The following is a 14,383-nucleotide window of genomic DNA, read 5'->3' as shown; positions in this document are numbered from 1 at the left end:
TTGAACCCTGGTCCCGGGCCGTCCTCTGCTTCCAGGTCTGCCACCTCTAACCAGTGAGCCACACTACTCCATATGTAGGTAACAGGCTTGAAATGAATTGCGAAAATAATGAAATTGTGTTTTTGGGAGCAGAGAATTCCATCCGGTCTAACTCTTGGTGGCCTTAAAGCTGCAGGACGCTCCCATTGTCAGTTAACATGGCAAGAAATCTGGGTGTAGTCTTGGATAATTTATTGACCTTTGAAATACAGGTCAACAAAATGGTGAACACCTGCTTTTGGATTATCAAGACCCCAAAGAAAATTCATCCTCTCTTACTCTAGGAGTAGAGGGTTGCAGTGGTCATAGCGCTCATTACATCTCTCCTTGACTACTGCAATACCCTCTACTTAACGCAAATCAATATTCTTTAAACAAACTGCAGATGATTCAAAATGCAGCCCCTAGATTGTTTAGAGACCTGCCGAAAGCCTGTTCTGTTAGGGAGGGCCTGAGGTCCCTCCATTGGCTACCATTTAGAATGAGTGTAACCTTTAAATCGGTATGGCTAGAGCATAAGGCTCTCCACCAGAGGGGCGTAGACTTTCTCAGGTCTGTTTTTAACTGTTATGCACCCAGCAGAAAATTAAGATCTGCAAGACACAGAAAAATTGTCATCCCTAGGTTTTGTAAAAACAGATTTATGGGCGAGACAACGTACTTTTTCGGTGGGTGCAGCAAGGTTGGGGAACAGCCTTCTTGAGGCTATTGGAGGGTTGACCCTTATCTTAGGTTTTGCAGGCATGTTAAAACTTGGCTCTTTGCATCTCCTTAGATGGGTGGGACTTCTCTGTCTAGGTGGTTGGCCAGCTGGCTTTCACCAATGTGCTGAAGTGATAACCTTAGCGCTTTGATGCCTTTTGGTTATATGCACACTATAAAAAATATACAATACAAAAATAAAATACAAATATTTTAGTTTATTAAAGCTAATAATAATGGGTAGGCAACTGATGATAAAGTGGCGAAAGCAGCAACACTGTAAAGAAGTTATATTCAATCCAACAGAATACATCACTCTTTTATATATAGGCAAGGTAAGGTTAATTTTTGATTCTAGGGGTCTTGGCAGATCAACATTTATTCCATTTTTCAAATGTAGGAAAATATAAGATTTCTTGAAACAATATTTCTCCTGTTGGAGGCTTTTCTGGTAACCACAATTAATCCCCAGAAGAACAATGTTCATGTTTTATTTAATTGAGAACCATTTACTAGATAAAAATAAAATCTCAATAAAGACTTGTCAATTGGACATTTAGCTATTTCACGGAGTTTGGTGAAAATAAAAAAAAATAAAAACTTTTAATAGGAGAAAAAGTATAATTAATTAACACCTTCAGCGCGGCGCAAATTTTCGTGCTGTGCTGAAGGTTTTAATGAGCTAACGGGCTCATGACGGAACAGTTCCGTCATGAGCACAGGCCAACCGACGCTCATGATGGAACCGTTCCATCATGAGCATCGAAGGGGTTAAATTAGCACATTCATATGAACAGTGTGGACAAGTACAATAAGGTATTAATGATGAATTAGTTCTATTTGCTGGAATTTAGCAGGTATACAAAGGAGAAAATGAATAAAGAACGGTCCATCAAGTATACAGTTTTCGGATTCATCTATTTATGAAAAATAGATTTTAATTGGTGCAGTGAATTAAACAATTACTTTCATTTACTTCACCTTCAATTGGTTAATTACACAGCACATATTCTAATGTGTAGTATTTTACCTTGAGTGGCTGCTTGAACAGTCAGTGCCAGAAGATGGGGCACAACAGTCTCATGAAAATACCATAGGCTTTCTGCGTCATTCTGGCACTGCACTGCCACGAGCTGGAGACTTTTGCAGACAGAAACCAAATTTTCAGTATCCAAATTTGCATTTCCTAGGAAAAGAAAGAGAACTTTTAATCTTGATTTACTATTTTTCTATAAATAACATACAACTTAAAACCAACTGCAATATAACACACCGCATGACACTTCAGCAGAGAAAAATGAACAGGAAATACATTTAGTGATTTGTTTTAAAGAAGTGTTAAAATGCAATAGCGAGACTAAGTATTACTATAAAGGAAAAGCACTATTAATAAAATATTAAGATACAGGGAAGGTTAATTAAGGTCTGTGGAAGAATTCTGTTGAGAGTTAAGAGTTAAGATATGTTTTTGAAAATGCGCTGTTGTACACAATTGGTTTTGGGGGTCTTTCTATTGAAGTTTTTGTTGTAGTTTTCGGAAAATATATAAAAAAGTTATTACTGCATATATCCGTCTCTGGATTGGTAAATGAAAATGGATTTGCTAGGCATGTTTGTTCACCCATCACTGTAATGTACATCAAATAACATGGCTGATTTACACCCTAGATGCATAATGGAAGTTGTTGTCCCCTAAAATGTAACTTTCCTCAACCAGCTTTGTCAAATCAACTAAGGGGACTGCTTTTGGATCCATATAATGGAGCTCAACAAAGTACAAATTGACAGACAGGTGTGTCACATACAATCGAATGTCACCAGCATCACAATTAAGAACCAGCTAATGCAAAATAGTCCGAAGTAAATATTCACCTAGAGCATACGCCACTGGTTTATTGTTTATTGGAGTGGTGTATAGCAGTACGGACAGCAGACTTCCATGCCTTGTTGTGCAGGACAATAAACATTTTTCAGATATTAAATTGTTTGTCCAGACTGTATGCTGAAGACACACATAATGAAAATCCATTTGTGGCAATATGCATCCTCTACCTGCAATGTTTTAAAATGCTCTTCAAAATACATGCATGCAATTCAGCCAATTCTAAGCATGGGAAATAAATGTTTCTAAGGGTGTTTCCAGATTACTCTGCTGCATCACAGCAAAAAGTCTACTAAAATAATAGAACTTGGGACTTTCTGGTCCAAATTCTGCTTGACATCAAATATGAAATAAACATTCCCGGTCAACCTATCTACATTGATAAACTGAGTTAATCCAACATAGTCACTGACCCAAGAGTATTCCGTCAAATATTATATTTCATTATTCACATCATATTTTCATTTTACATGTTTTTCTTTTTTTTATCATTTTTTCCTGATTTGTAGTTCATTATTTATTCATCCTTATTTTCTTCATACGTATCTTAAAAAGACAAAACAACTAGTCCATTAATCCCACTTAAAATACAATGCAAAAATTAAACCAATACCCTACAAAGATATTAAAATCACTTTACCACTCGGATCACCATCACACATTGTGAACTACACTAATACATAGTAAAAACGCACATTTATCCCAGAATTCCCAAAAATAAGTTTTTCAATGGCCCAGCAGGGAGAGCACTTCTCATTCAGTCTTTCATTTTTGCGTCTTGATATGTGCTCTCTGAATACTATTGGTCAATGCACATTTCAGTGGATTTCAAGTTATCTAAACCACCTTCTTCTGGACCTATGAGCAATAGATTTTCTTCTTTCACCCAGGAAACAAGTGGGGTGTATTGCACATTGGTTGTAGCCCAGAACAATTAACAGACACTAGCTGGCGTCCTTTTTTCCCTGGACAATCAAAGATATTAAAGGTACCACTTCTAAGACTATCCAAGTTTATAGGACCGCCAATTAAATCCAACAGATCTCGAATCTCTTGGTCCCTTGATCGTGAGTATTGTGGTGAAGTTTCATGAATTATTGGTGTAGTAGGAAACTCAAAATTATGTCCCAGGTCGATGCTGGTCAGATTTAAGAAGCATATTTCCTTGGAGACCAGGAGAATGGTGGCAATATTGATTTTGCTGATAAAACACAAGCTGTTGAAAACATGGGAGGTATTGATTGAAAAACAAATATGAGCAGATTGGTTGAAAAATGCAGCTGTTAGAGAAAGCATGGCATGGGACTATGCTGCTCTTCAACACCTGCAGGCCAGGTGTAAGTTGGCACCCCCCACAAACATATGTAATTCAGCTACAGGAGGATGAACCGAGTGAAAGACCTGGGTGCGGGTGCAACAGAGAGTCGCGGGGGAGGGAGGAAGATCTAGCGCTATTTGAATGCATTAGAAATTTGCAACTCTGCCATAAATATTGTGTTGCAGACAATTGAGGTACACCAATACGAATATGCCAACAAATAGGTTGGATTGTAAGGACCTGGATGTTCTGAACTCATAAGTTAAATTAAGTTGCACTATTGATATTCTTTCTTTTATTTCATGAAGCTGATTGTGGTGTGCTATGTCTGAATTCATTATAAATGTTGTTCTGTATATTGTTAGGCATTATCTGAAAGACAAATATAAAGTTTAAAAAAATATACATGTATAAAGTTTTATATTTCTATACTCTATACGTTGATGTTAACATAGTCTCCAACCGTATCCCCTGTACCATTGAATTGCAAGTCACAGCTCACTCTTCCCCACCATCCTCCATATCACCTCTTGAAAGTATGCCTGCAGAATCCAATGGAAGAAGGCCCTCAGAATATGCCAGATGCAAGCGTTACTCCTCTTTTGTAAATGTAACCCCCTTCCATAGGCCTTGAGCTGTGTTATCTCTGCTCCTTTGTCGCCAACCCAGTTGTACACTCCTACACACAAAATAGTACAGAAACATATGCAAGCAAAATGCCTTTCTTCCTATGTCAAGATAACGGTTAATGATGAAAAAGTACTGTGAGTACACATGCTTTTTTTATTCTCTTAACTTGATGTATGAATATCACATCTGTTAGTCTGTACGTCCGAGCAAAGACAATCTAACACACTGCATAATGCTATGCTGATAGCTATTAAGTATCCTATTACTCCCTCTTTGTGCTAGCGTCTCGTACTTGCAGTTGTCATTGCTTTGTATCCTGGCTATTAAGAACCCTTTAACTCAGAAAGGGAAAGTGTGAAGATCGGTACCTTGGCCACAACATTTCTCCTGTGAGGAGAAAAGAACCACCATTTTCCTTGAAAAGGAAAGGATTTGGTTAAACTTTCTATCCTGATAATGGTAGAAGCCCCAGAGGGAGGGAGCTGAGGCCTCTAAGTGCTTGGGTTCACACTGGAAAGGAAGCTGTACAAATTTTCGGTGTTTGAGATGTACAACTCTGCAGGTGAACCACAACAGGGCACAAAAATGATACAGTTCTTACATAAATAATGCATTCCGTTACCAAGTATTAAAGTGCTATTGAGATCAATATGACACAATTTTTTTTAAAGGCATCATATGTAAATTGATAAACAATATATTGCTCCGAACTATGATGAAGATGCCTCCCAACATCCACCAACATATGCATGTTGTGTAGCTGCAGTACTGCCAGTGAAGGCCCTGACATCTACTTCTGAGTAGCAGATGACTCGTCCATATTTACCGTTAGATTAAGGCTCCACCCAGAATCTATGAGCACATGATCTCATGACATTTCCTAATAATTTCGGAACTTCTTCGTAAAATGCAGAGCCACTTAGATTAAGATGCACACATTTATCAGTGTAATTCTGCAATTTACGACTTTTTCATCAACAACTATACACATAATTTCAAATAATTTTTTTAATAACTTAAAATAGTTTAAAATCCAACAACTATCTCGCAATATTTTTTTATGAAATGAGAAACCCTTAAGGCATCCCTAATTTCTGAGGAGGGTCAAGCAATGGTTACTGAGTCCCCTACCATTGTAGGTTAGTAGTAGGTCAGTAGACTGTCCATGATGTGGTCCACTAATAGCACACGTCGTGACCTACCATCACTTCTCAGAAGCAGCAAAGGCACTCTTGTAAGATTTAGAAGACTGTTTGTTTAGAAGACTGTCTGTCACGGAAATGTCTGGCACCTCTTTGGTTTTTTAATACACATAGTATCCTTTATCCACTCTCTAGCAGAGGCCGAGCAAAAAGACTCAGACAACAGCAAGTGAATTGGGAAGATGATTCCAAAACAGGAGACCAGACCAGGAGCATGTCGAAAGAACAACGGATAGGACCAAGCACCAGCAAGAGTTAGTCACCAACTACTCTATTTACGTCCCTGACCAAACAAAAGTGGACCTGTTGAATAAAGGCCTAGGTTTGTACCGACACCTCACCTTGACAAATTTCGACTTCCAGTGTGAAATGCCCGATTTTTTCAGGAAATTGAAGCTGAAAGCCTTTTTCAGTAATCAACCAACCACAAAGTGAAGAGGGAGACACCAATCTGAAAGTCCAATCTAACTTTGTACCCCCCCCCTTCCGCGATACCAGTGGAAGTTGCAGCATTTGAACAAGCAGTCTTCAGAGAGATTGAATCACTGACAGAAACGAAGCCATTCAAGAACACCACAACGCAGAAGTGAAAAGCACCAACTAGACTAAGAGACAACAAGAATGTGGTTATCAAACCAGCTACAAAGGTGGGGGAATTATTTTACAAGATAAAACAGCCTACAAAAATGAATGCTTACGACTCCTTAAAGACCGTAGGAATTACCAACCACTCACTGAGGATCCTACACCTAGAGTGAAAAAGCTAATCCAAGAGCTGGTATCCACAGAAGAAAACAGAGGACATATCAGCAAAAAATAAGCCGTTTTTTCTGACAACATCTAAGGATAAAACACCTTATTTTTTTTTTTTTTTTTAGGAGGAGCTACGCTGGCAAACAAGATGGCTGGTTAGGCTCCTGGCTCCGCCGACCTCCGTATCCTGCCACAAGATCCTGTACATTATCCTGTTTCTACGCCCTGCCTCTGTGTGGATTAACTGCTCCGCACTTCAAAAGTGAAATCCTGAAACTTTTATTGGCTTGTTTGACGGAGTTGCATCGAGTTGAAGTTTGTGGCCTAGTCCAGCGGGGAAGTCGGGGCCTCGAGTATCTGCATGGCCGGGTTGCAGTTCAACAACATCGGCCGAGTGATCCAGGCAGGGCCCGGTCAATCGAAGTGGAGGCTACTTTTATGCCCGAATTTGCGGTGATCGTTTTCATTGCTCAGCATCGAGGGAGGAGTGACTTGGCTTGCTATTGACGGTGGGTGGGGGTCCCCGTCCCACAGACTCGGTACTGGCCCCCGCCGGGGTTCAGTGCGTCGGGGTCCCGGCCTGCGGCGTTGACGAGCGGTCCGTGGCCGCAGATAAAGATTAGTCACCCTCCGCAGCTGCCCGTTCGTGATCCTGTTTGTTCCCCCGGAGATACCAGATTCACTGGGGGAGGTGATTATGATTGGTACCGGGCGAGAGATTATGGATCGAACGGAGCATGAGCCATCGCTGAGGACAATATTGGCAGAGATCGGGGCGTTTCATTCGAAAATGGATGCCTTGGTGCACAAACTGGATATAAGCCTATCTGAGATGTTGTTTGTGGAACCGGACCCTGCCCCATTGTTGCAACTGCAACCTGCAGCGATTCAAGCCACGGCCATTTTGATTCTGGGCGAGGACCCCGTGAGGGAACAAGTGTCGAAACCCTCGGATGGTGCTCTGGAGGACTTTATTCCCTAGGCCGTGAGCGTCTCGCTAAGCCTTCCATCACTATTGACTTTGGATGTATTGAAAGACGTTCCCCTCCCGGAGACTTTTGTTGTTGACTCTTCTTCCATCTTGTGGTCGTCTTCTCCCTCCTTGGTGATTATACTATTCCCAGAAAAGACACATTGGGACTATCCATCTAGGAGGAAGCGTTTTTGTGCGGCTGAAGTTCTCGCGGACTCACTGACTACGAGTAGTAACAGACTGATTTATTACGAATTCCTTCTCCTCTGAGTCCTTTGTGTGCATATTGGTCTTGCTGGGAGGGGTTCGCGTGATGGCTCGGACGGGTCAAGGTTGAGAGTAATTTGACCGGGGCGGTTGGAGTGGCTTACATGAGTGTTCGACCTGCAACTGTTGGACTTACGTGAGGCAAGGCGGTGTATTACGGTGCCCCTTAATTTTCTTCTATTAAGGTTTTTGACACGCATGTATCTTTACGATAGGGGTGCCTGTTTCTGGCGGGGAAGTAAGGGGGCTGGGAGCCCATACGGATATGCCCTCCTCCATTCTTTCTCTTCTTCCATCTTTGGAACTTAGTTAGTTGGGGCGACGGGCACGCTGCTAGTTGGGGTTAGGCGACAGCCATATGCAGGGGTGCAGGGTGGGGGGATGGGCTTATTATTTTCTTTGTTTCTCTTTTCTTAATCTTTCTTGGTCTTTTCTTCTCGTTATTGTCGGTAACATATCCTGTTATCTTCTAATTTCCAATGTCCGGTGGTCACGCTTCTTCTATTATCCGGATTAGATGTGTGGGCGGGATTGGATGGATTATGCTTCAACTGTGTTCCGATTGTTTTGTTGCAGGGGCTAATTTGTATCTGCCAACGCAGGCGCGTCAGGGATTCTTCGGCTGCGCCAAATCTATCCTGTTAAAGTATCTGTCCAATCTGTTAGTTGTTTATGAATGTATGACGCCGGATGTGTCTATTTCCTTTCTTGTTTGAAATAAATAAAAAGATATATTAAAAAAAAAACACCTTATTTTTACACCATCCCCAAGGTGCACAAAAACAAAATTACTCCGCCTTGGCGCCCCATAGTGTCTAGCATAGGCTCTATTTTAGAGCCACTCTAAATTTTGTGATGCCTTTTTTCAACCTTTGGTACAGGCTACCTCTACTTACCTGAAAGAGACTTAAGATCTTCTGGGACAAATTAAAGATCTTACATTCAACCCCAACACCAGTTTTCTTGTTAGCCTCGATATAAAAAGTCTCTATACGAGCCTACCACAGGACGACACACTAGAGGTCCTGAAAAGCTTAATGGACAACACCACTTGGTCCTACAACACCCCAAAGTCTTTCATCATGAAGTGTGCCGAGTTGGCCCTCAAACAAAACTTTTTTGAATTTGAGGGGCAACTCTATTTACAAACATTTGGCACTTCGATGGGGAGCACTTTTGCCCCTAGTGTGGCAGGGCTGTAAGTCTTCAACTTTGAACAAAAGTTCCTACTAACCCCCGATAACTCTTTGACAACTAACATCCATTTTTACAAAAGGTACATAGACGTCCTTCTCATATGGGAAGGATCAGAGGGGTCTTTAAAAACTTTCCTTACCTGGATCAACAGTTGTGACCCTAACCTGCGTTTTACTCACACCACATGCCAGAGGACCATGACATTCCTGGATCTTGAAAAAACTCACGCCCATTGCAAACTAGAAACTAAGACTCATTTTAAACCAACAGCAAGAAACTCCCTGTTACATTTCGCTAGATTCCATCCCCGTTCCTTAACGGAAAATCTCCCATATGGACAATGTCTGCACCTACGCAGAAATTGCAGCAACCTGAAAGACTATAAAGAACAGGCCGATGAACTGACTACAAAACTACGGAACCGGGGTTACCCTGGAAAAGTTACCAAAAAGGCAAAGAAACAGGCACGGAATCAGAATCGCGACGGACTGTTGGAACCCAAAACAACTACAGACACTGCAGTCCCTCTCACTTGCGTGACGAGCTATAACCCAGTATCAAACCAGGTGGCAAAGATTGTACAAAAACACTGGAGAATACTAAATACAGAAAGCTAGAGTGGGAAAATTAATTATTTTCATACAAAAGAGGAAAAAGCCTGAAGGATAGCATTGTCCACACAAGATCTCAACTACAAAATCGACCAGAGAACACAATCCTCAATACGTGGGGTATACGTGGAGTAACAGGACACCACCTGTGTGGAGATTGTAATGTTTGTCATTTAACACACTCCACTAAAACACTGAAACTAGAACCAGGTAAAACCTGGGAAATTCGCAGCCACACGCTGCAATTCATCAAATGTCATATACCTCATAACTTGCCCGTGCAACTTACGTTATGTAGGAATGACAAGTCGCAAAGTGAAAACTAGGATCTGCGAACACCGAAGTAACATCCATTGCAAACGCAACATATCTCGCATGACCAGTCATTTTTTTGGAACTATGCCACACTCCGAATGAAATGCGATGGGTGGTAATTGAACAACTCGACAACAACACCCCCAATATCTATCATCAACTTCTGGATAAAGAACAAAGATGGGTGCACCATATGTCCACCCATATCCATGGCTTGAATGACAATATTTCTTGGAATAGTCTTAACGGCTAACATGATCAACCTCTATCAAACTATATCTGTGGAGAGTGGAGGGAGGCTACATTTCCCACAATTCATAGCAGCGGGACACCGCTCCAAGGCTGTTTTTGCGCCAGGTGGCGCTCATAAGGACGCCGGAGTTCCCGGGACGCGCGCGGGCGTCGCCGGGTTAAGCATGGGACAAGGGCGGGACCGTCTGTGGCCGTCAGGGGCCTCAGGAGGCCGGGCTGGGCCATCCCTCTAATCCCTTCAATATCAGAACGTCTGGGACATCCTCACCTTGATGTGGTACTTTTACTAATTCACTCAGTCAAGTTCTTTTCACCTTACAGCGTCTTGCTTTTAGTATTGTTGTTGGAAATCAGTTGCTGGGCTTTATTATCTTTTATAAATGTTATGCATTTTTTATAATCCTATTTTTGATTTAAAGTTTGAGTGCCTGGAAAATATTATTTACTAAGATTGTTTAGTGATCAGCATGGGCAAACCAAACCCTTCAACATCTCGGCCTTTAACTAGGCATAAGGCAGCTATGAGCCAACCACTGCCGAGTTTAACAGCTATTGATAAAATGTTGACAAAAACAATACCGGTGGTGGCATCGGCTGTAGAAAACACCGAAAGACGTCTTTCCATTACCCCTGCCATGCCCCCCCTCTGTCTATTGAGGACTTCTCCCTAGCTATAGGTAATTGCCCAGAATTAACGTCTACAATGATTCCCTCCTTTGAAGAGTTACCATGCGCACAGCCAGCTCCAGCTGTTGGTGTCTCTATTGACCATTCCCCGCCTCCAGCCCCCCGTCGCGGGACCAAGGCTCCTAAAACGTACACCAGAACTAAGAAGCGGAAACCTGCCAAAAAAGTTGCTAGGAGTAATGATTTTATACCTGATCCCCCTCTTCCAGCCCCGGGCCCCTCCTTTTCCAACGTGGCACCTCCTGTATGGGCTACCCACCTATTGATTGATCTATATGCTCAAATGGAACAGCTTATCAATTCGGATTTTAAATCGTTATCCTGTAGGATTGATAAACTAGTTACTCTGATAAATAAAAAATGCTCGAGCGGTGTTCAGACACCGACTACTACTGGGAACATTGCCACGAAAGCGGCATCGGGCACAATCATGACGGCTAATAAAAGCCATGACCCAAGCGAAGGTGTCCGGCTGGACAACACGGACTAGGACTCAGTTTTTCCAATCAGGCAGAAAACTGATACTGCTATGCTAGTGCCTGGCCCAGCAATAACATCTAAGGGTTGCCCAAATAGAACTAGTTTGACCCTTTGTGACTCTTTTTCTACTCGTAATCCTACAGAAAAAGAGCGGCCGAAATCGGGTAGAGTTCAGGTCAATCCCACTAAGAAAATTGTTGAGAAGGGACCCTACAAAACCCACCCCGGCTCCCAGTTACCTCCTGAAGCAGCCCCTTACGTAGTGGTTCTAGCCGGAGTGCCCCAGCTGGTAGGAGAGCGAGGAGAAACATACCTCGAGCTGAAGAATAAAATTATCTTCTGGCTTAATAAATACAGACCCCTTATGGGGCAGGCCAGGGGGAAATTCTATTCGCCCGAAGAGTTAGTTGGCTAGGGACCAGACCTAAGGACATCCTGGGGGACTGTGTAATCATCACCTTTAGGACCCAGGAGTAGTCAACCACATCCTGGCTCATGATGGCCTATTTAATCTGGATTCAATCAACACTTTACATCTGGGGTACTTTTACCCACAAGCTCAAGCACAGGGTGGCCATGTTCTATCGTATTTTTCCCAGGGAGGGCAGGTCCTAGAAAATAATATTCTTGTAGCTAATAGATACAGGGCCTTGAACAACGTGAACTGACTATCCCCCTTCTCGGGCCCTAATGCTACGGGAACTTACCAAGCTGGGACTAAGGCGGAGATGGACCTGAGCGTGGTGAGGGGGGGTCACCCAAGATGGGTACTGGGAGTAAAGCGGATGGTACATTAAGATGCCACCCTTCACCGATCACCAGCCCCACTGGAGCTGGTTGGGAATTGGGCATTCATACCCACATAGTTTTGCCCCCTCCCCTTGTCCCCCAACCTACAACAGCTAGTCCGTCCCGAGTAGAAACCTCTAGATCGTTGATTGGGTCGTGGAATGTAGCAGGGATAGGGTCTCAGTTGGATGATCCAGAATGGGGAGAGTTGGTGGATAGGCATGCTTTGTGCTGGTTCCAGAAAACCTGGTCAGTGTCAGCCCCTGCCAGGGTGGGCTATCCAACATTCTACACACCGGCAGTGCAGGGCCCCAGGGGAAGACCTTCGGGGGGACTGTGTACCTGGGTGGCTTCCCATCTGGGCTGTTCGTCTAAGTTAATAGACTCTCATTCCCCAGACATCCTCTGCATCTTACTTAAATTTCTGGATGGTTTGACGTTGGTAGTGATCAATATATATTTACGTACCATACCTCTACAGCAGGGCCTATCCCAACTAGCGGCGCTAGAGGAACTCCTTATGTTTCCTCCATCGTCCCACAAAATCATCGGGGAGACTTTAATTCTCATTTTGAGCCTTTTGCTGGGATCCCACCTGTAACGGGGGAGGAGGACTATCTGGCATATTCCGGAATGTATCATGAATCCGGCTAAGCGTATATTGCCTTTGGCCCTGGAGATTAGTAAACTAACGGTCACCTACTCCATCAGGGCCTGAAAATGGTAGGTTGTCTCCCGATGCACCAGGTAAAAGTACATTTAATAGACCAGGGAAAAGTACATCCATCGACTATATTTTGGTCAACGTGGATATTTGGGCCCATTTGAGCGCCTTCACAGTATCCCAAGGGTAGATAACGACCACAACTTCCTATCACTCGAATTGAACTTCACTTTGGGTCACCGAAATGACTTGGGGGTACTGGAGCCCAGCAATGACTTGAATCAAGTCACAGCGGCGAGTGGCAGACGCATCAGGTGGGCAAAGGTTGTGTTAGCCCCAGACAAACTAGCGGAGATATATGATCTTGGGGCCTGCTCCTTAATAGAGGCAGGTGAACTCGTGGGCGCCAACCACGATTTGCCCTATTTTCAGGATTTACAACATATCCATAACAAGCTCCTTTCCAACTTAGGAGGTATTTCTTTATAACTGACAACAGGAGGCCTCGGGTAAAGGTCCAGGCGCATTGGTTTAACGCAAATTGTAGGGCGGCAAAAAATACCCTCATAAAGAAAGCAAAATCTGGGTCTCTGTCGAGCATTAGATTAGCCAGGAAGAACTACAAAAGATTGATCATGGATGCTAGGTCAGAGTGGGAGGCCTTAAGGTGGGAAAGCCTAAAAGTAGCCCTGGATGGAAGAGACTACAGAGCATTTTGGAACCTAGTCAGATCAAGTTCCGGAGCTGGGTCACCATCGATAACCCCTAACCTTAGTGAAGAGGTTTGGCTTACCCACTTTAGGCCCCTCTACTCACTCACTGACAGCACAGCGGTAGAAGATCTAGCCCCACCAAAGAACACTCTTGTCTCACCTCAGCCGAGCACATTAGGCTCTGATTGCCCACCCTGTACTCTTCTTGAAATCCAGGTGGCCTTAAAAAGTTTAACTACTGGAAAGGCTCCGGGACTGGATAGGATCCCTGGTGACCTATATTTCAGCGAACAGAAGGTCTTGGCTCCCTATCTTTGGTTATACTTCAATGCCATTCTACAGGGCATGGAGATCCCCAAAACCTGATTAGGTGTAGAAATTATACGTATTCATAAAAAGGCTTCCCCCCCTAGACGCGGAGAACTACCGCCCCATTAGTCCGATTGACGTCCTCCAGAAACTATTCGCCCGCCTTATACTAACAAGGTTGCAGAGTTGGATGGATGAGCATCACATCCTAACCTCCCTGCAAGCGGGCTTTCGAGCGAATGTTTCTACCATCGACCAACTGTTCAGATTACAGTTGGTTTACTGGAAGACTTTTTCTAGGGGGGGTAGTTTGTATTTGATCTTTGTGGACCTCCGTTCCGCATTTGACCTGGTGCAGCGGGACAAGCTCTGGGTAATATTACAAGAGATGGGCATGCCGGCTTATTTGTGCCACCTACTCCAACGCTTGAACCAAGGTACCTACGCTAGGGTGAGGTTTGGGAGGAATGGGGAACTTTCGGCTCCGTTCCCAATGGAAAAGGGAGTAAGGCAGGGGTGCGTGCTGGCCCCAACGCTCTTCTCCCTCTTCCTTAATGGGCTGATTGAACATCTACTGGGAGCAAGGGACCTTGATTCACC

The 14,383-nt window shown here is 43.4% G+C and overlaps 1 protein-coding gene across 1 annotated transcript in view; it reads right to left on the bottom strand.

Moving 5' to 3' along the window:
- The window catches only part of MMS19 (MMS19 cytosolic iron-sulfur assembly component), a 479,913-nt gene that overhangs the window by 159,969 nt on the left and 305,561 nt on the right, over window positions 1–14,383 (bottom strand). Inside the window, exon 19 of the mRNA XM_086922625.1 lies at window positions 1,772–1,927. Within this exon, the coding sequence (XP_086778751.1) occupies window positions 1,772–1,927 (156 nt within the window). The remainder of the gene's footprint in view (window positions 1–1,771; window positions 1,928–14,383) is intronic.

The sequence above is a fragment of the Lissotriton vulgaris genome, chromosome 5 (assembly GCF_964263255.1).
Source record: "Lissotriton vulgaris chromosome 5, aLisVul1.2, whole genome shotgun sequence".
NCBI lineage: Eukaryota > Metazoa > Chordata > Amphibia > Caudata > Salamandridae > Lissotriton > Lissotriton vulgaris.
Note: the sequence above shows the minus strand (reverse complement) of the source record. Positions and strands in the feature narration are given on the sequence as shown.